Raw genomic sequence first — 22,128 nt, 5'->3', positions numbered from 1 at the left:
AGACTGACTTAATACCCATCTCCTACATGATTTTAGGGTCTCAACTCTTGAGGGAGGGTAGGAATTTGAGGTAGTTAGATAGGCATTAGTAGGATTGGAGGCCACTGGAGATGGACTCCCTCCCTTATGATCAACTTTGGACCCCACTCCCCCTTTCCCTTGTAAAAGGAGGAAGGTGGAGGTATAAGCTTTGTTTAGGAAAAACTACTCATTTCTGGTCAAAAGATTAGAATTTGAGTTTTATCACTGGCCTTGAATGAAGACATGAGGCGTTAACCCAATTAAGCCCATCAATCACCTGACCAAGAAAACACCCCTCACTTAAGGGCATGCTGAGGAGGCAAAGGAATATTTACCTTGTTAATGAGACTGAGTACCTGCAGAGGCCTCTCCAGAGAGGCAAGTGCATAGATCCTCACTATTAAGCCCACCGCTTTTCCGAGTTCTAACTAAAACTAAAAAGTAACTCTCCCTTTCTCCTCTCTCTTCTTTGGATCCTGGCCAAAATCCTGAGTACTTTTTGCCCAGACCCTTTAGGTTTTCTTTCTGAAATAATCTCCCCTCTGCCAATCCAGCTGCTTGCCATCATCCATTGCAAACCTGCCTGCTTTCTGGATGATAACTCAACAGGCATGACTTTCTCTCTTCCTATTTTCATCTCTCTCCTCCCAGCAAATGCTGAGATTTACAGCTTGCCTGCCCTGTGTTTTTTTTTTCTCTCAGACACTAATCAAATTGTCCTGTAGTTTTTAAACTAGCAAACAAACAAACAAAAACTCAAAACCCATGTAAAGCGGTGGCATATACCTGTAATCCCAGAACTCTGGAGGCAGAAGGACCAAGAGGTTCCAGGCCAGCCTTGAGGACATAAACTATCCTGTTTCAAAACAATAAAAAAACAAACTTGAATGCCTTTTAACAGAATATAAGAGACCAAAGATGAATGAATGGAGGAAGAAAAGAGGAAATTTAAAAAATAATAGAACAAGGAATGAAGAATGGTAACAAAATCTAATGGAACAGGATCTCAAATATTTAAAGCAAGCTAGGCCTAGTGGCACAATACTTATTAACTTAGCACCAAGGGGTCCAAGGCAGGAGAATTTCAAGTTCGAGGCCACTCTGAGCTACATAGGGAGATCCTGACTATACACAGATGACAGATAGATGATAAATATATAAGAAGGAAAGCATGCATTGATTGCAAAAAAAAAAAAAAAAAACTCGTGAAGTAATAAACAGGTAGTTGTAGTCCCCACAGTAGAAAAGGAAATGGCACTTCAATGAAACTGACAATTGATACATGACAGATGGATCTTTTAGTGACCTAAAAGGGGTTGCTTCACAAAATACTTCCTATAAGCTAGTACCTTTTTTTTTTTTTTTGCATTTTATGTGTTTGTGTGTGGTGTGTATATGCACAGGGATGCCTATATAAGTGCTGTGATCATGCAGGCATGTGTGGAGGCCAGAGGCTGAAGTCAAGCACCTTACTCAATAGCTTTCTACCTTGCTTTTTAAATTTTATTTATTTATTTATTTATTTGAGAGCAACAGACACAGAGAGAAAGACAGATAGAGGGAGAGAGAGAATGGGCGCGCCAGGGCTTCCAGCCTCTGCAAAGGAACTCCAGACGCATGCGCCCCCTTGTGCATCTGGCTAACGTGGGACCTGGGGAACTGAGCCTCGAACCAGGGTCCTTAGGCTTCACAGGCAAGCGCTTAACCGCTAAGCCATCTCTCCAGCCCCTAACTTGCTTTTTAAAATAGGATCTCTCACTAAATCCAGAGCTCACTGATTCGGCTAGAAGACAAGAGAGTCAGCAAGCTCCAAAAGGGGATTGTCCTGTCTCCACCTCCCCAGAACTAGCCTTACTAGATGCATGCTGCCAATACCCCCCCTCAATCTGTGCTGGTGAGCAAAACTCAGCTCCCCAGCTTGCATGTAAACACTTTACCAACTGGACCACCTCCTCAACGCCTTTCTAAAAAGGCGTTATGGATATAAAAAATAAGCATATTCTGAACTAAACTGATATGCCCTGGGCTGACCTGCCCTATCAGGAAATGTGTCCTGTGTCTGTGCTCCTAATGTGATGAACTGCTGCTGCAGTCGGCCCATGTGTCTGGGACAGTGTGTGTACAGCGCGTACACTGGGAGTACATGTGTGAGCAGGGATGTGTCTGGGACAGCGTGCGTACAGCACGTACACAGGGAGCACATGTGTGAGCAGGGATGTGTCTGGACAGCGTGGGTACAGCGCATACACTGGGAGTACATATGTGAGCAGGGATGTTTCTGGGACAGCATGCATACAGCGAATACACAGGGAGTACTATGTGAGCAGGGATGTGTCTGGACAGCGTGCGTACAGCGCGTACACAGGGAGCACGTGTGTGAGCAGGGATGTGTCTGGACAGCGTGCGTACAGCGCTTACACAGGGAGCACGTGTGTGAGCAGGGATGTGTCTGGACAGCGTGGGTACAGCGCGTACACAGGGAGCACGTGTGTGAGCAGGGATGTGTCTGGACAGCGTGGGTACAGCGCGTACACAGGGAGCACGTGTGTGAGCAGGGATGTGTCTGGACAGCGTGCGTACAGCGCGTACACAGGGAGCACGTGTGTGAGCAGGGATGTGTCTGGACAGCGTGCGTACAGCGCGTACACAGGGAGCACGTGTGTGAGCAGGGATGTGTCTGGGACAGCGTGTTTACAGTGCATACAAGAAGAATACACATGTGTGCAAGAGTGCCTTCTGCACGATCCTCAGACTTCCCACCTAAATACTGCAGTCTCATCCCCACCACCTCATCAGGACACTTTTAGTACAGTTCCCATTTTATCCCAAATTCTCTCCCACCCTAAAAGTCAAGCTCTGAGAAAAGGACTGTTCTTAGCATTTAGCACAGTAACCTACATTTAATGACATTAAATGAGCACACATGGAGCTGTAGACCAAGGGAAACATGAGTCTGAGCAGTAACACTAGCTTGTATTCTTCTCTGAGGCAGAGGGTCCATTTCTCACTCTCTTTCTTGAGGTCTGCCTATGCCATCGTTTTATTTTTGTATATCAGCCTCTAACCAAGGCTGACACAAAACAAGCAACAGTTCTACTCTGAATGAACCAATATGCCTTCACCTAAAATAAATCCCTGCAATACAAGGGAAATGTTTAAATGTTCATAGGTTTAACATGGCAGAGCCATTACCAAAAAAAAGTGTCAAGCTTGGATGGGGAGATGGCTTGGTGGCTAAAAGCACTTGTTTACAAAACCTGCAGTTCCAGGTTTGGTTCTCCAGTACCCATGTAAAGTGAGATGCACAAAATGGCATGTGCATATAGAGTTCATCTGTAGTGGAAAGAGGCCCTGGTGCACCATTTATTCATTCTTTCCCTCTCTGTTTGCAAATAAATAAAATACTTAAAAAAAAAAAAAACAAAAAACAAAGTAGGGCTGGAGAGATGGCTTAGTGGGTAAGGTATTTGCCTGCAAAGTCAAAGGATCTAGGTTCAATTCCCAGGACCCATGTAAGCCACATACACAATGCAGCGCATGCATCTGGAGTTGGTTTGCGGTGGCTAAAAACCCTGGCATGCACATTCCTTCTCTCTGTATTCCTTTTTCTTTCTCTCAAGTAAATAAAAAAAAAGTAGCCTGCTTTGAAAAAAAACAAGCAAAAACATCCCATAAGCAGCCAAAATATGTTCTCATACTAGTCAGCCACGACAGACAACCACTTCTAAAATTCCTGCTGCTCATGGGCATCAATCAGTTCAAGACACAAAGCAACAATATGCAGTACTCCTATGAGTTTTCAAACATACACAATGAAATGTTAACATTCCCAAAGCTCTACACAGCACAAAAAAGGTAACACTGCTGTTTAGGTGCCACCTGATTTTAAAAAAGCAACTTTTTAAAGTTAAATTATGCTATGCAAGAATACAGGTAATAAGAATCAGAGGCAAATCCCACACTAAACTGGCAGAAGTAGGGCTGGAGAGAGATGGCTTAGCGGTTAAGCGCTTGCCTGTGAAGCCTAAGGACCCCAGTTCGAGGCTCGATTCCCCAGGACCCACATTAGCCAGATGAACAAGGGAGCGCACACGTCTGGAGTTCATTTGCAGTGGCAGGAAGCCCTGGCTTACCCATTCTCTCTCTGTTTCTCTCTGCCTCTTTCTCTCTCTGTTGCTCTCAAATAAATAAATTTTTTTAAAAAGTAGCAGAAGTAAAATTACACACATCTAAGCATCCTATTATTACAGCAGTTTAGTGAGGCCAATAGGATCCTCCAGTCTCCACCTCCCCAGCATTAGGAGTACATGTGCCATCACACCCAGCCTTTTAAAATGTGTTCTAGGATTGACTGAACTCAGATCCTCATGCTTGCAAGGCAAGCACTTTATCAACTGAGCTATCGTCCTAGCCCTAACATGTGACTCTCAAAATGAAATATTAATGGCAGAAGAGATGTCTCAGGTGGTAAATAGCTCTTGCCTCACAAACATGAGAAACAGTGTGTGGAGCCCCAGCACCCATGTAAAGCCAGACACTGTAGTAAGCATCTGCAATCCCCACACATCTATAATCAGGTGGGAGGCAGAAACAGGAACATCTCCAGGCAGTTTGTGGGCTAGCTAGCTTGGTGAATGCAGCAGTGAACAATGACAGACCCTGCCTTGAATAAGGTGAAAGGTAAGGACCAACATTCCAAATTGCTCTGATTTTGACATGAGCACCACAGCACATGTGCCACACTTCTACACATGAACATGCACACACACACATTCACACACACATACACCAAAGTCAAATATTGCAGAAAGTCTTTGATTCATAAAATAAAGACATAAGGAAGTCCCTCCTCTTTATGTGCAGTTTTAATTTCTATCACTCCAGACCAAATAACTAGAGAAATAAACAACTGTTAAGTTTTATATTGCATGTGGTCTGAGTCCTGCCCAAAATATGAACTTTCTCTTTGTCATGGGCCCACAGTGCACATGCTACTACTTGTCTGTCATTTAGTAAGCATCTCTATAATCAGATAGACTACCATGGCACTGCAGTGCTTACATTTAAGTTACCTTAAGCAAAGTTTATAAAGGCTTCAAAACATACACTTTTATTAATGTATTACATTGTTAATCTCTGTGCTTAATTTATAAATTAAACTTTATTACAGATGTATGTATGGAAAAAGAGAGTGGACTTGCAATGGATCTCTACAGACCAGGGGGAGCAACTGTATTAAGTGTTTCTACTTCTTACACTAAGAAAAAAAATCACCAGAGAAGTGTGCCTGTAGGATTTAAGAAGGGTTACCAGTCCACCCTTAAACCTGACTGTATGTTTAAAATTCCCTCTACTCATTTGAAAATGGCTCATATTTTCTCAATAGACATTAAGAATTCGTTGATCATAATCAAAAAATTGTAAAGTACTCTCTTCGAAGTCAAATGTTCCCTAGGGAAAAATTGCTATTTACCATATGAATAAACCATTATGAGGTTAAGGGCTGGGAGGACAGCAGTTAAGACACTTGCCTGCAAAGCCAAAGGACCCAGGCTCAATTCCCCACTACCCATGTAAAAGCCAGACACATGCATCTGGAGTTCATTTGCAGTGGCTAGTGGTGCTGGTGCACCCATTCTCTATCTGTCTCTTTCTGTCTCTCAAATAAACAAATAAATTTTTTTTAATTTTTCTGAAACTGAAATAGCTGAGCTCTGGAAGCCAAATCAGATCTCTGACTTGCCCACCAAGGCTTAGGGAGTATCATGGAAGCAGGGGCAGAAAAACTGTAAGAACCTCAGCTGGGTGGGAAGAGTCTGAGACACCGTATTTCCTCATCCCTGCAGAGACTAGCTGAGGCCTCTTGATCCCCACAATGAATACCAGTAACCCCACAGAAGACCCTCAGGCAAATTGGGGCAGGGGAGAGAAGGGTCTTTGTGCTTAACCTTTTTTTTTTTAATATTTTTTGTTCATTATTTATTTATTTATTTTAGAGCGACAGACACAGGGAGAAAGACAGATAGAGGGAGAGAGAGAGAGAGAATGGGCGTGACAGGGCTTCCAGCCTCTGCAAACGAACTCCAGACGCGTGCGCCCCATTGTGCATCTGGCTAACGTGGGACCTGGGGAACCGAGCCTCGAACTGGGGTCCTTAGGCTTCACAGGCAAGCGCTTAACCACTAAGCCATCTCTCCAGGCCTGTGCTTAACCTTTTTATTAAAAAAAATCAATAAATTAAAAAACTTTAAATCTAGCCTTGCTTAATATTCTATCAATGGCATATAGTTTGCATTTAAATGGTCATGTGGTTTCCCCTCATACAGATATTAATTATGTGCGTACTTATACCTGGTGGCTTCCAACAGCTACATGAATGATTTTTCAGGGCTCTCTAAACATGATCAAACACTAGGCTGGAAAAATTAAAAAGAAAGAAGTACAAAAAAAAGAAAAAAACCCCAAGCTACAAAGGAGAGGGCAACCAAATCTCCAAGAGTCTCAGAGCAAACAAGTACTTAACTTTCAGTCTGGGTCAGGTAAAGCTGGGATAACACTTGAGAAGGACAGCATGAGGAAGCCCAGGATGGAACTAAGGCACCACTATGGCCAATACCAAAACCTACCACAACACTCAGGTCACGGCCAACACTGCCAGAATAGAGCTGGGCTCTTTCTCTCTCTCCCTCTTTCTCTTTTATTCTCTCTTCCTTCCTCCCTCTCTTGTACTTAGATAAGCTGCAAAGATTTCTTCTCATCCTATACTTCTGGATGCTGTGTAGGAGACAAGGTAGCACTCCAGTCTGCTTACAGCTGGAGAATAACATATGGCATGTTCAATGTGGGCTGTAAAATACAGAGCAGTCTATCTTCAAAGACAAGACTGTAACAGGGCTTTAGAGGTCAGGATCTAAATCAGTATATTCATGTACATATGTGAAATATGCACATATATACAACATAGTATTTGAGCTAAACAGAAGAGAGAACATTATATTACACCTGTAATTCTTCCTAAAAATTCAGTTCTAAATTATCTTATTAATAAATTACCATCTTATAAGACTTATAAAACACTGCTAGCATTGCAGTGACCTTAAATTCCTGGATATTTATAAACACATTGGTTAACAGAAGGCTGCAGAACTAGGCTACCTGGGTTCAAATCCCTGCCACATGCCTAAATAGTTGCATCACTTTGTTATTCAATTCTCCTGTGCTTTACTCGGCATCCAAAAATGGGAATAGCACAAGTCCCTACCTCCCAGGAATACTATGAGTACTAGAAGACAGCATATGTAAGATAGTCACATTAATACCAGGTACAAAGTAGGCATTCACAAAAAGCGAAATATCTGCCAGAATAATCTAGGTTCTTAAATAACTGGATTCTTGGCTAAGAAATATGAATTAACACTGACTAAAATGCAAACTATTAACCAGATAGATATAACATGAACATTGCTGCCTTTCCTTCTCCTCAAATAAGATGTAATCGTACAAGAAAAGCTTCAAAGGCAATATAGAATTTCTTCAGGTGGCAGAATGATGGGTAATTTGTTAATTGTTTTTATCACTGTTTCCAAATAAACTAAAATATGCAATAGAAAAACAAGAATTATTTAAGCACACAAACTTACTACAGTGAAGAAGATGCATTAACTCCTTCATGTCCAACATTACAAAAGTACATAATAACCACTAACCCACAAAAGCCATCATAAATATTTTAACGTTCTTCTAATTTCCTTCTCTTAATTTCACTATTCATCATATTCCACAAAACAGTAAGTAATAAAATATTTTCTTTAAAAAAATCAGCAGTTTGGCATAAAATCACATTAACTGTATCATGAACTCAACAAGGTCACCTTTGCCAAATTTGAATGAAAACCATACTTTTAAATGTTGGAAGCCCTGAACATTAGCTACAGTGAAATCACTGTCCATGGTACTCTGGCAGGCTCTTTCTCCTCTTGGAGAAGGAGCTTAGCTGGTTACAGAGGAATCGTCACAAATTCATGTACTCAGGAACTTAGATCTCTGGAATGTTATTACCCTAATAAATTAAAGCAACATATTAACTAATGAACATAATTCATTCAGTGGTTTAAAAGTATGCTATCAAAATACCTGAGTAATACTATGGCTAATAGTAAATAAATCAGGCACTCAAATATTTAAGGAACTTATATTCATTTGAGAGTTAACAACAAAATTAACAATATTATTGCAAGAGAGCTGCCACTAGATAGAAATAAACTGATTCTAACTACCACTTGTCAAAAATAGAAGTGTTAAAAGTTCCAAATGTGCATAATGCTTTAGCATTTAAATACTCCTTGTGCCCGAATGTCTGCCTGTCTCTCAAGCCAAGGAGAAAGACATGTGTATATATCCAAATCTCTACTTGGGAAAAGGAGATTGAAAAATTAGGCACAGCCTATATTAGAAACTCCTTAAACACCTTATTTATTATTACACTGGCCACCACTGCTCTCTGAAAAAGACCTGGGAGAACTACAGATATCACAAGTGGGCATGGCTTAGGTCATCCTGAGGGAATTTTAATAATACAACTAGTTGGCCATGGCTGTAGGTAAATTGTGGCCAGTATTCTAGAATAACAAAAATGTAAATGCTTACATTTTATCACTAATAACTACAAATTACAGAAAATAAACACCGGGGTGGAAAGATAGTCTGGTGGGTAAAATACCAGCCCTGCAAGCATGAGGATTTGTGTTGGACCCCAGAACCTACATTAAATGCAGGGCACAGTGGTGCATACCTGTAATACCAGCATGGGAGGCAGAGACAACCTGGCCAGCTGCCAATCTCGAAGACACCCTAGCTAAAAAAAAAAAAAAAAAAGGCAAAAAAGCTAATGGTGTCCACCCAAGTTTATCCTCTGGCCTCCAACACATGCATACATGTGCACCCACAAGAACATGCACACACACAAGTGAAAAAAGAAAAATAAGCAAACATATAATGCTTAAAATTAATGTAATTTGAAATCTACTCTTCCATAATCCCTATACTCACATTTTAAATACTACATATTTATGCTATAGTAGTTAGCCCCACTTAAAAGTAACACAAAGGCAGATTTAATATCTAGCTTCACAATGTTTATTTCTTGTACTCCTTTTTTTAATTATTGAGGTTTTGTGTATAGGGCTGAGGACTGACTCTGACACTGTGCATTCCACACAAGCACTGTACTACTGAGCTCTATGTCTACCCTCCAAATCAAAAAGTTTTAATCCCATCATTAAATAGGAAAGCAGCTTACAAATTGTAGTCCTACAAACTCTGGGACTCCGTTAGACCTTCTGAGGTCATCTAAATACAAGCTATTTTCATAATATGTAAGATAGCATTAGTTTCTCTCACTGTGTAAAATTGGGAGTAAAATTAATAGCCTCTCCCCACCCCCGATCAAAAAAAGATATAAAAGTAATAAAGGAACTAATTGGGAAGAAAAGTGAGTTTAGTGGGAATAGGAGGATGGATCTGATCAAAATACATTATATATGCATATAAAATTGTCAAAAGAAAGTAAAATATTTAAAAAGATTGACTGCTCCTCAGCACAAATCAAGGCAGCAACTTCAAAAGACACTAGGCAGGGCTGGAGAGATGGCTTAGTGGTTAAGGCACTTGCCTGTGAAGCCTACAGATCCAGGTTCAATTCTCCAGGTCCCACATAAACCAGATGCACAAGGCAGCACATGAATCTGGAGACCGTTTGCAGTGGATAGAGGTCCTGGTATGTCCATTCTCTCTATCTCTCTCATAAATACATTTTTAAAAATACACTAAGTACAAAAAAAATCTGTATTTCACTATGCACTACCCACACTTTGGGGAAGAGGGACTGGTTTTACTTAAGAATGTATTTAATGATTGATTCTATTAAACCTTGACTTTGGTCCAAGTTTGCTCAGGAGTCTACAGACAAGATGTAAAACACACAGGTCATTTTCACCTCTGCATATAATACATGTTTCCAGAAAAAGTCCTTGTAGGAATACCAAGTTATGAACTGAATTAGCTACTTTTCCAATGGAATATTGTTTTTATTTGAATGTCTGACAAACTATGGTTAGTAAGGCATGGATATCCAGCAAGTATTTTCTCAAAAAAAAAAAAAAGCAAAACACACTTGTCCCTTCAAATGCTGCTTTAGATAGTGGTACCAATCATAAAATTTGAGCTGTGAGTGAAAATTCTTCTGAACTTGTATTAAAGCTTTTTGATTTGGAGGGTAGACATAAGAGCTCAGTGGTACAGTGGTTGCATGGAATGCACCACCACTGTTAAGCTTGCAAATTTCCCTACACCTGAAGATTATCCTACTATGAGATCCCAATGCTACCACTGATACTGTTTAAAAACAACAGACCTCTGGTAGATCTCTGTAATTCAGTGAACCCAGTTTTTTCAAATTATCAACACATGATGAACCGGATCATGCATGAATAAAACTTCCTTTCACAGTATAAGACCTTAGTGTGCAGCAGAATATTAAATTCCTTAAGGGGATCTTTCAAAGGAGAACTAATAGCAGAAGAGTTTAAGTTCAAACCAGAAACCTTGGGATAACTTGAGTTTCATTGTATTAATTATCAATGCCTCATAAAAACAGCAGCTCCAAGCTGCTAATACTTAAAATAAGAGAATTCACTCAGCAGCTCATGGAATATGTGCTAAAGGACAAATGTTCTTCACAGCCTATGTTAAATCAGTATGTCACACAACCACTGTTCTAGGAATCTAGAACACTCATTCAGATCATAACCTCAATATCCATCTACAAATAACATCTGAAAGACAGCCTGCCAATCTATGAATTTTATACTAAGTGTGCCTGTCAGAGGTCATGAAATTTCAAAATATAATTGGTTTTAAATATTTGAAGATGTCCAACAGAGACCAGAATGATACTCCCATTTGGCTTTTTAAAATCAGACTGAAGGCACAAGATTCAAACCAAAACATACGAAAAATTAGCAACCTCCAGTCTTAATACAAAGCGGTAACAGTAGCACACACAAATAATATTCTGTTGCTTCTGAAATAACTAGGAATTAGAATAGCAACAAGTCTCCATGGAAAGTACCACTGTGAGCAGGAAGGATAGAGCAAAATGTCCTGTGAGGAGTGAAAGGATAGGTATGAGTGCAAAGGGCACATCTGCTTGATTTTCTGTAACAGGAAAACATGAGGAAGCCAAGCAGCAGAGCTAACCATGAGCTCTGACTTTGACAAAACACAGCCAAGGGCACCACTCCTGACCAAAAAGACAACCCCAAAGAACAAATAAGCATTTTTATTATGGGTCATAATTTGGAAGTTTACACTGTTCTGTTATGAAAGTCAGAGATCCTTCAAGTGGAGTTCTGAGGGGAGAGGGTGGCAAGGCTCATGTTCCCAACTTGGAAACAATACACAGCACTGTCCTAACTACAGAGCTGGGACTCCACAGGAGCATGCTCTCAATCCAATTCTAACTGAAGCTGGTTTTAAAAGCACGACAAGGTGTGTGAGTAGTCCGTGAAAATGGTATAGTCTTGTCTGCCTTCAGTCAGTCAGTAAACTTCAGGAAATTCTAAAGTGAAGAAACTGAAAACACTGTTCCACCCCGTCATATTGACAGTACCCAAGAAGCTAAGGAGACAATGTCAGTCGATGCCAGTTGTCTTTCTGTAATTATTAACAGCACTCAGACTAAATTTCAAATGGTCATGCTAACTACAAGGTAGTGGCACTTATAAAACACGTAGTTACGAATATTCTAGGGAAAAACACAATAGTGTAGTCAAGCACGATAAAAATTCAGGAGCTAGAGAGATGGCTCAATAGGTAAGGGAATCTTCCATGTAAGCATGAGGGTCTGAAAGGACCTGAGAATGAGTGATTCCCCACACTCATGTAAACAGCCTACTGTACCACACACTGTCCTGTGAGACAGAGAGAAGAATGGCTGGCTGCTACAAAGACAATCAGTGAGAGATGCTGTCTCAAGGAAACAAGCAGAACAGTGATGTAGGAGAGCACTAAAAGTTATCCTCCAACTTCCACACGTGCATGCCCAGGGTGAGTGTCCACACACCAGTTATTACAGGACATAAAGATTTTAAAAGGTTATAACAATCACTGAGGTTCAATGCATCAAGAACAAAAAAAAAAAAAAAAAAAAGGAAGAAAAGGAAGCCAAGCATAGTGGTACATGCCTATAATCCCAGTCCTGAAGTGGCTGGTGCAAGAGGATCACCCTAGTTTGGGTTAGTTAGGGAGACCTTGTTGCCATCAAGGAAGAAGTGTCTATTAATTGTAAAACACCTCAAATGTAAATACCTATTTCATTATGTACTAGTCACATGAAAAGGAAATTTTTAGCAGTGCTAATATTAAAAATACAACTTGTTCTCAAACGTTTCAAATATACTCAGGTTGCATGATAAAGCATCATTATAATCTAAGAATTAGTCTGAATATAGATTTAGCTATAATAAGTTACACAATTACCACCTCTTCACCTGAACACTGCCTATCCCACCTTGGATGACAAACTGAAAGTTATTTTTTACACACACAGCTGTGTAATATAAATCACCACATGACATCCCAAGATTAATCAAGGTATTAAAATGAAACATGTTCACCATTAACAAAGCACGTGTAGGTGTCTATACAAATTCTGGGTTATTTTTCCCTGGGCAAAAAGAAGGAAATCAACTCATTAAAAAATAAATAAATTATTTAAAAATCGTTCATGAAGCTAAATGGTGAGTTACCTAGCAAATTTTCTAAGTTTTGCATAACCTGTATCCAAAACTAAATATTTATTAGTCTATTAAATGATTTTTCAATTAATTTCTAAAATATATCTATCCCATTTTATCAGAAACGAAGGCATATACAAAGGACGTCATATTCAATATTCTATCCACTTAATATTTACTGAGTACCTATGTGACAAAAAATAATTTTCAAATATTTTTACTTATTTGGGAGAGAGAATGAAGGAATATGGGTGTGCCAGGACTTCCTAGAGCTGCAAATGAAATCCAGACACATGTGCCACTTTGTGCATGACTCTACACGTGTACTGGGGATCTGACCCCAGGCAGACTGACTTTGTAAAAAAGTGCCTTAAACGGCTAAACTATCTCTCTAGCCCAGAAAATAATCTGTGTACAGGTTTTTATTTTATCATTTATTTGAGGGGAGCAGATAAGAGAGAATGGGTGTGCCAGACCCTCTAGCCACTGCAAATGAATTTCAGACACATGTGCCACCTTATGTATCTGGCTTCACATGGGTTCTGGGGAAATTGAACCTGGGTCCTTCGGCTTTGCAGGCAAGCACCTTAACCAATAAACCATCTCTCCAGCACTGTCCAGGATTTTTTTTTTTAATCTCTAAATTCTTGCCTTTTAGGTAATGAGGGAGAGAAACAAACCAATGGCTATCATGGTAAGTTGTGGTGAAACATGGAGATAACCAGAGATAAGCGAAAACATTCGCCTATCATAAATGGTTAGAAAGCCCTAAAGAAATAAAGTTCTAACACTAAAACTAAGGAGAGTACTAAAATATTTTCAGAAGCTTTCCTGAACGTAAGTTTCTAATAGTGATCAATTCAGCTCAGCATCAAACTCCAGGTCATAAAATGCTGACATTCAATTTAGATCAACTCTCATTTTACCCAACTCCAAAAAAAAGTCTAGAACCCAAGTGAGGAAGGGGTTGAAAGTACTCAACAACTTGCTCCTTGTTTGGAAGCCCTTGCTTTAATGTGACTAGGAAGGAAAAGCAAACAGCTAGGATGATTTTAAAATCTACTTTAACTTTCTTTTTTTTTTTTTTCAAGGTAGGGTCTCACACTAGTCCAGGCTGGCCTGGAATTTACTATGTAGTCTCAGGGTGGCCTTGAACTCACGGCGATCCTCCTACCTCTGCCTCCTGAGGGCTGGGATTAAAGCCGTGCGCCACCACGCCTGACCACTTTCTTAAATATAATTCAAAAATCCAACACGTTTATCATGTTCCTAAACCTATCAAAGCTGTCTAATATTGTCCATCACAGATAACCAATAGGAGTTTAAAATTTGCTAATAGACACTGTACCCCCCAAAAAAAGCAAACAAAAGAGAAATAATATTCTCATATGCAAGCATAAAGCTTAAACTGTTCACACATTTACTTCGGCAGTGAATCTCTTCAATATTTACTGAACCTCTAGATAAGGACTGATAGACACTTATGTTCCTATAGAACACTAACACATTTTTGTTGTCATGGACAGAGTAAGAGCAATCATTGGATGATAAAAATTTTCATTCATAAGCTTAAAGAAACCACTGACCTTAAACTTTTTTTTAATTTTAAGAGTATACAAGGATGTTCCAGAAAACATAATACAAAGTGTAAGCTAGCCACTACACAATAATAAAGTCCTTCAAGTTTTGTTATATACACAACAATTCTTCACATTCAGAGTAACTGAAAAACAGATTTCCAAATGATAGGCCAACCTATAATTGGCACTCATATCTCTTAAAACAGAAAAAAAAATTCAACGGAATGCTTAAAAACCAAACTTCAATTAAATCGCCAAATGTTTGATTTGAAATTTTTAAAATAATTGAATTCAAAAGACCAAATGAGTTCAATTCTATTACTAAGATTTATGATTCCTTTTCTCGACCATACTTGTGAACTCATGTCAAAGAAAGAAACAAAACACAAAAATGACTATGCAACAATAATTTACAAACAAAATTTATCCTGCCACCAAAAAAATTGAGCCAATGGTTCTGAAAGACAACATAACCCTGAGACTCAATTACTGCATGTCATCTTTCAAAAGATGTGGTAGTGGGACTATGATGAGTACAGCAAGTTTGCTTCCTAGATCCTAACTCATACAATCATTACAGAAGATGAACTGTGAATCAGGAGTGACTTAACACAACATCTGTGTTCAAACTGGTAACCTGACCCTAATAACTCACATTAGCATTCTATATTATCTTAAGAGGAAGGTCTCTAAGCAGGTCAAAGGTGCTCCCAGGTAAGGGGAAGGCAGAACGAATAGACACCTTCCTCCACAGGCAAAAAAAAAGTCGAAAGGGGAAAAGTCACAACATAATGTGAGGTTTAATAAGAGGGAAAGCGATTAAATTTCACGAGACTGTTCAAAACTGCCAAATATGTTTGAGGTGCTAAGCGCTGGTATTTCAGCCAGCCGTGTTAACTTTGAATCACCTCTTAACGAATCAAAACTGGGTGCTATAAAATCATTTCCTGGCCGGGCATCAATCCTTTGTAGAGCGGTGGTTAGGGTCGTGCCCTGGAAGTCTGCCCAGCTCAAACTTAGCGAAGTGCCCTCCAGGAGAGCGATGTCACCAGAGACCCGGTGGGGCTTCGCCGCCCCCCCGCCCGCCCCGGCTTTGTCCGCACAACCTGTCGGGTCTGGAACGGCCTGGAACCCGTTTATTTATCGCGACAAGTAAATAAACTGTTGGGAACTCTTTCTTGCAGCGTTGTCACAAACAACCGGCAGCGCCCCGCGGGGCGGGGAGCCGGGGTTGCTTTCCTCCGGCCGGGCGGCCCGCGCGGCGGGGTCCTCCCGGGCCTCCCCGGCCGTTTCCCGGGGCTCCAGGCCGCCGCCGCGGCGAGCACCGGCCGGTCACGTGGCCGCGGGTGGCCGCGGTCCGCGCGCGTCCCGACCCTCGCCAGACGCCATCAAGGCGGCAGCAGGCGAGGAGGACCCCGGGGAAGACCCGTGCGGGCTTCCGTCGGCCCCGGCGCCGCTCGGCCGGGGACAGGTGGGCGGTCAGGTGTGGACACAGGTGAGCGGGCAGGTGGACGGGCGGACGGCCGGCCCTGCGGGCCGAGATGGCGTGGGGGGGGGAGCCCCGGGCGGGCGCCGTAGGCGGAGGCCGGGAGAGGGGCGCCGTGGGCGGGGTCCGCGGGCGAGGGCGAGGGCGGCCGGGGCGGGGCCGGGCCTGGGCGCGCCGGGACGACCCCCACCCCGGGCCGTCGCCGGCCTCCGTGCCGCTCACCTCGGTCGGCTGGCTGATCTCGAACAGGTCCAGCCGGTTGGCGTTCCAGTGGTGGATGATGTCGGCCAGCTTCCGCCGCTCCTCGTCGCGGCCGCCCGCCGACATGGTCGCGGCCGCACTCGTTCCCGAGGCCGCGGGCCAGGCCGGAGCACCTCGGACCTCCTCGCCGCCGCCGCGCGTCCTCCGCCGGGCTCGGCCCGCCTCAGCCGCCTCAGCCCGCCTCAGCCGCGGCCGGTGCGCCCGCCGAGCGCCGCCCCTCCTCGCCCCCGCCCCGCCCCCGCCCTCGCCGCCGCCGTGCGCGCCCCGCCGTGCGTGTGCCCGCCCCGCGCGCGCCCCCGTCCGCCCGCGGGCCGCGCACCTCGCGGCGCTTCGCTAGGTGCTGCTGCGCTGCCGGGCGCGCGCCCAGGCTCGGACGGGAAGCGGCGCAGCGCTCGGCCGCGTGCGCGGTGCGGGGTTTCCTGACGCGCGCCCGGCGCTCGGGCGGGTGGCGGGGGGAGGGTGCTCCCGACTGGCCGCGTCCGAGGGTGGACGGGGCGGTGCCCGGCCGAGACGGCGTCGCGTCGTGACGGGCGGCGCCGGTTCCGAGCGACCGGCCGGGCCGGGTCCGACAGGTGGGTGTGGGCCCCGAGGGGCCGGGAGTCCGTCGCGCACGTCCATCCCGCCGCCGCCCTGAGCCCTGCGAATCCGTTCCGGGGATCGGCCGGCCGGCCGGCTGGCGGAGGTGGAGGGAGTCAGGTCACCGGCGACCTCTCAGGCCGCCTTCGGGGGAGGAAGATAAATGATGGTGCTTGTGTGTGCGTCTCGGGAAAGTGTTTGCAGTCGAGCTCGCGGTCCTGGCGCGCGGGCCGCCTCCCCCACATTCCTGCCGCCGTGGGAAGGGCGGCCCCCTCCCTTTGTATCCCGCTCCCGCCCGCGCACGCCTGCCCACGGAGGACGGGCTCTGCGGACCACAAAGCGGAGACAATAAATCGTGCGCGGGCTGGGCAGGGGAATAGCACAAGGGCATGATTTTTGGTTTTCTTTTTCTTTTTTAAATCCTGGAGCAACCCATTGATGGAATTTAGGAACCTAAAATTGCCTTCAATAGCAAGGTACATGGGATTTACAGACGTTTGTTAAAAAAAAAAAAGAAAGAAAAATGTGTGTTGCTTGGAAAACACAATCCTAAATTGATTGTATCCCCTTATTCATCCAGGTAAGTTTTCTGGCAATGTCTAGGATATGCTGTAAGGAAAAGCATTCATCTTTAAAATACCAAAGCGACGTAAAGAGAATAGTGCGTTACACCTGATGCTTCTTTTTTCTCTCCACCAGTTGTAGGAAAGAAGAACGTCTGCCCTCTAGCCCAGGCTTTGTCTACGTTTTCTCTGCTACTGCCCAACACAGAGCTGCTACATAAGGAGGCTTTTCAGCAGAGGAGCTGGGTGTTGAACCGGTGCCATGGGGAATGAATTCTTCAATAGACCCCTAGTCTTTCTCAAAGTTAAAGAGGGGTGACTTGCAGGAAAACATATGTGTGTAAATGCATTTTCATGTTCTAGCACTCTGTTCCTTTGTGTCTCTAAGTTCCTGTGCTTCTGTATAGACTGGGGGTTGTTTTTTGTTTGTTTGTTTTTGTGTGTGTGTGTGTGTGTGTGTGTGTGTGTGTGTGTGTTTTAAGCAGTTCAGGACCCTAGCTGGCTCTGCAACACAGTGCCCACCACTGCCACAGTGTAAACTGATTTTAACAGAAAGCACTTTATTCCTGACTAGGAACAATGACTGGCTCTTACAGAATTAGTTTGCAAAGCTAGGCAAACTACTCATGTCCACAGTGCTGCATTGCTAAAGAGAAATTTTTTCAGTGTGCTAGAAAGCAAGTGTGGGCTTTCCTTAGTGTTATTTTTTTGCTGGGTGATATGTGGGAAGCCTACCATACAATAGAAGGCTCTAAATCAGTTATTGTGTTTTTTTTCACTCACTCAAAAGCTACATCTGCATCATGTGTGTGAGGTGAACAAGTTCCCAAACTATAACTCATAGTTAGTCCCAGCCAACATTAGCTTATTGACAGAGGCTTAAAAGCAACTTGAAACCTACAAAATGTCTATGATTTCTTAAATCATGAAGACTCAGGAGTAACATGTATTTTAGCCATGAAAATTTTCAGGCTGACCTGTTCTTCTACTACTTGTCATTGTTCAGGACACTAGGATAGGCTGGGTGTGGTGACATGCCTGTGTTCTCAGCTCTTGAAAGGTGGAGGCAGCAGGATCAGACGTTCAAGGTCATCCTCCATTACATAATGAGTTCCAGGCCAGCTTGAGCTACATAAGACCCTGTCTCAAAAAAAGAGAGAGAGGGAGACACCAAGATAATTGTCATATATTAGAATAAAAAGATATAGCCAGTCATGGTGGAACTCATCTATAATCGCAACATTGGATTGGAGGGTGGGGCTGAGGCAGGAACAGGGAAAGCTTCAGGCCAGCCTTAGCCAACCTAGACCAGGCCTCAAAAGACAAAAGAAAATTCTGGGCCCATAGTTCAGTGGTAGAGCATGTCCATAGCATGGACATGAGGCCCTGGATTCCATCCCCATTACCACAAACCAAATAATTGTGCTTAATGATATTTGAGAAAAGCTATGTAAAAGTAAAATCCTGATCCTTGGTTTTGTTGTTGTTGTTTTTCTTTTTAAGCATGATGCATGATGATTGGGCATTTGTGCTATTATTGTATGGCATGATGTAGAAAGAAAAGAAGAAAAAGCCCCAAATCCTATGAGACTTACTAGTAACCACATTGATAGAGGAATTGAGACTCAAGATGAAGACTTGTGATGCTAAGCAAACAGCACATGGGTGAAGCTGATAGCTGGGTCATTTGTCAGTCTGTTTCCACAGAGTGAGTAAGGTTTCACTTTTAAAGTATTAAATTATTGAAGTTACATTATTTTATCTTGCGTGTGTAGGCTTCTTGCCACTGCAAACAAACATCAGAAGATTGTGCCATTTTTTTTTTTGCATCTGCCTTATGTGAATGGCTTAGGAATTGAACCTGGGCCTGGTAGGCTTTTTACGTGCCTTTAAACCACTGAGCCATCTTTCTAGCCCTGTATATGCACTATTAAAAAGAGAATACTCCCATGAATACTAATGTAATGAAGTATATGAAAAGTAATATTTTAATTAAGTTTTGAACTTTTTGAAATTAAGTATTATAAAAAACAAATTACATGACCAACAAAATGTAATAAGCCTTTTTTATCTCAGTTTGCACAGGCTCTAGAAAATAAGTAACAGGAAAAAGGTTATAATGTCTAAGAAGGGCAAATGATACAAATAGATCTACTATATTTAATGATCCATAGATAATTAAGTTTCTAACTACCAAGACCTTTCATTCTTTAGTAAGTTAATCAAATTTTGGGCTGGAGAGATGGCTTAGCAGTTAAGCACTTGCCTGTGAAGCCTAAGGACCCTGGTTCGAGACTTGATTCCCCAGGACCCACGTTAGCCAGATGCACAAGGGGGTGGGCACATACGTCTGGAGTTTGTTTGCAGTGGTTGGAGACCCTGGCGCGCCCATTCTCTCCATCTCCCCTCCCCCCCGCCTTTCTGTGTCTGTCGCTCTCAAATAAATAAAAAAGTGAACAACAAAAAAATAAAAAGGTTTTAAAAAAATTAATCAAATTTTAAAATATAAATATCTGACAAGTCCTTTTAGTAGCTATATCCAGTCACAGTATAGTGTTTAAACAAAATTTGAAGTAGGGGAATATAATAAAGGTACAAACAGTAGCAGCAGCAGACTTGGAGGAGATTATTTCCCCTGGCAACCTTGTACGTGAAAGCTAGTCTAGATAGTTACTCTGGCACATCAACCAACCAAACTCTTCTTGCTGATCTATGGCTAGCAGACATTCTAGGGAGCAAGTTTTTCCAGAGGAAAGTTATGATGGAAGAAACTCTTAAAATAGGAATTTGAATATACTTGTTTAAACAAAAATAGTCTTGGCTTAAAGACCTCTGACTAAATAGGTTTGCTAGAATTTCATAACCTGAGTGACACTGGTAAAATAAAGAAGTCAGTTTTAAATAAGCAAATTCTCTTCACTGGATGCAAAGAAAATATGCCTTCTCTGGGGATGTTTAGAAGGGAAGTTATACCTTGTAAATATTAGTCACTTGCATTTTAGCACATTGGGGAATTACTTTATGTTGTTTTTGTCCAGCATTATGTCATGTGACAGACTAGCAAAAATGTGTTTGTGTATATCCTGACAATCATGTGTGAATATCAGGATTTCAGTGATGCTATGACAGTGAATGCTGCCTTTTCTTTCTATTCCTGCCTTTTGTTCCTTCTGTCCAGGACTTGTCGTCGGTGCCATCCTGAGAGCCCTGCCTCTGTGTGGAAGAGCCAGGTGCTCCCACCTGTCAGAACCGTTCCCTCTCTTGCTGGGTTTCCCAGCCTTGATACCCCACTTTGAAAGCTGACTAAACAGCACTAGTTCTTCCCTTGAAGTCACCTTCCCAGTCTCCCTTAGCTCTCACACCTGGCCTTAAAGCCCTTCTTACTGAGGCTTTAGCTGCCCCTTTGAATATAGGCCTCTCTCTCTCTCTTATTCAGTGCTGAGGACCAGACTCAGGGGCTTGTGTAGGGTGACAAGTGCTCTACCACTGTGGTATACCCCAACTGTTGTTTTTTTTTTTTTTTTAAGACAGGGTCTCATCTAGGTAGACCAGGCTTGATCCTCCTGCCTAAGTCTCCTTTGTATTGAGATTATGGGTAGATACTTTTAGCCTTTGCTTTTCTTACCAATTCTAGTGCCCTTGCCTAGACTTGACTGAGCAATTGATGCTTGGTACTTGCTCTGACTACATACAAAGTGCAAGAGACAGAGGTCATACTAGCTCTCAGCCTTTTAAGGCAGAAACTGTCCACTAAATGGGCTTTTAAAGGCCCTGAGTTCCACAGCCTGGAGCCACTGGAGGGTTTCCATTTAGCCCCTCATCTTTTCTCACTAAAGGTATAGTCCCAAAAACACTAAAAGGAAAAAGCATGTTTACTTCACTCCTCAGTAGAGGGTTTTACCTACACAGTTTCAGCATGCCACTACCTCCTATCTGTGGTGGAGTGTGCAAAACACCTGCCAAAGGCTGGGCCTGTAGCTCAGGGTGAGCGCTTGCCTAACATGCTAAGCCCTGTGTTCAACCCCTAGAACTGCAACAAGAAAATAAGTATCTGCCACACCCTCCACAGGCTCTGTAACACTGCCGGAGAAAAGAGAAACAAGAGTCACACACATCAGCTCATTTTTTGTGTCATGCTCCTTTTTGTAAGAAATTATGTAAACATAATATCTACCATATGCTGTATATAATTTTGCTGGAAAACTGATGCATTAAGTGAAAACTCCCATTAAATCTTCTTTTAAAACTAAAAAATCTCACACCAAATGAAAGAAAAACATAATTTTTTAATTTATTTATTAGAGGGAGAGAGAATGAGTACAACAGGGCCTCTAGCCACTGCAAATGAACTCCAGATCAGCTGGTTTATGTGGTTCTGGGGAATCAAACCTGGGTCCTTAGGCTTCATAGGCAAGCGCCTTAACTGCTAAACCATCTCTCTGGCCCAAAAACAAGTTCAAGTGTCTTACCAGCAGTAAAAATAAGTGACATAAAAAACAGTGTTGAAAAATTGTCTTGTTCATGAGAACCCAAAAGTAGACTGTCAAGAACTTCCTGTAAGCAGAATCTCTTCTTTATCCACAGCACCTCTGGAAATCAAAAACACCCAGCTGTAGGGTTTGGCCTGCTTTTGAAAATGCAGTGTAGCTTAAACATCACGAAAGTGCTGCTGACATTGGCAGTTAGTGCTGAGAGAAGTAGAGAAGTTGGCCTGTCACCCTTTGTGAAGACAGCAGGATGACTGTGCTCCGAAGCACTCTCGACACATGCATACCTGCTGTAAATGTGCACTAATGGTAGGTGGAGGGAAAAGACAAAATGCGGATATAGGGTACTGCTAGCAACTA

The 22,128-nt window shown here is 42.7% G+C and overlaps 1 protein-coding gene and 1 long non-coding RNA gene across 19 annotated transcripts in view; one reads left to right on the top strand and one right to left on the bottom strand.

Moving 5' to 3' along the window:
• The window catches only part of Afdn (afadin, adherens junction formation factor), a 135,729-nt gene extending 119,504 nt beyond the window's left edge, over nucleotides 1–16,225 (bottom strand). For all 17 annotated transcript variants that reach the window (XM_045159414.1, XM_045159420.1, XM_045159418.1 and 14 more), the window contains exon 1: nucleotides 16,104–16,225. In XM_045159414.1, the coding sequence (XP_045015349.1) occupies nucleotides 16,104–16,208 (105 nt within the window). In that variant the 5' untranslated portion in view covers nucleotides 16,209–16,225. The remainder of the gene's footprint in view (nucleotides 1–16,103) is intronic.
• A 394-nt stretch (nucleotides 16,226–16,619) lies between these two features.
• Nucleotides 16,620–20,778, top strand: LOC123463488. 2 transcript variants are annotated; one of them, XR_006638965.1, is made up of 3 exons: nucleotides 16,620–16,714; nucleotides 17,418–18,989; nucleotides 20,460–20,778. It is a non-coding gene; the product is annotated as an uncharacterized LOC123463488 (long non-coding RNA). The 2 variants fall into 2 exon arrangements; XR_006638964.1 differs by lacking the exon at nucleotides 16,620–16,714 and adding an exon at nucleotides 16,926–17,298.
• The last annotated feature ends 1,350 nt before the right edge of the window (nucleotides 20,779–22,128 follow it).

This window comes from Jaculus jaculus, chromosome 9, assembly GCF_020740685.1.
Source record: "Jaculus jaculus isolate mJacJac1 chromosome 9, mJacJac1.mat.Y.cur, whole genome shotgun sequence".
Classification (NCBI taxonomy): domain Eukaryota; kingdom Metazoa; phylum Chordata; class Mammalia; order Rodentia; family Dipodidae; genus Jaculus; species Jaculus jaculus.
This window is presented reverse-complemented; position numbering and strand designations above follow the sequence as displayed.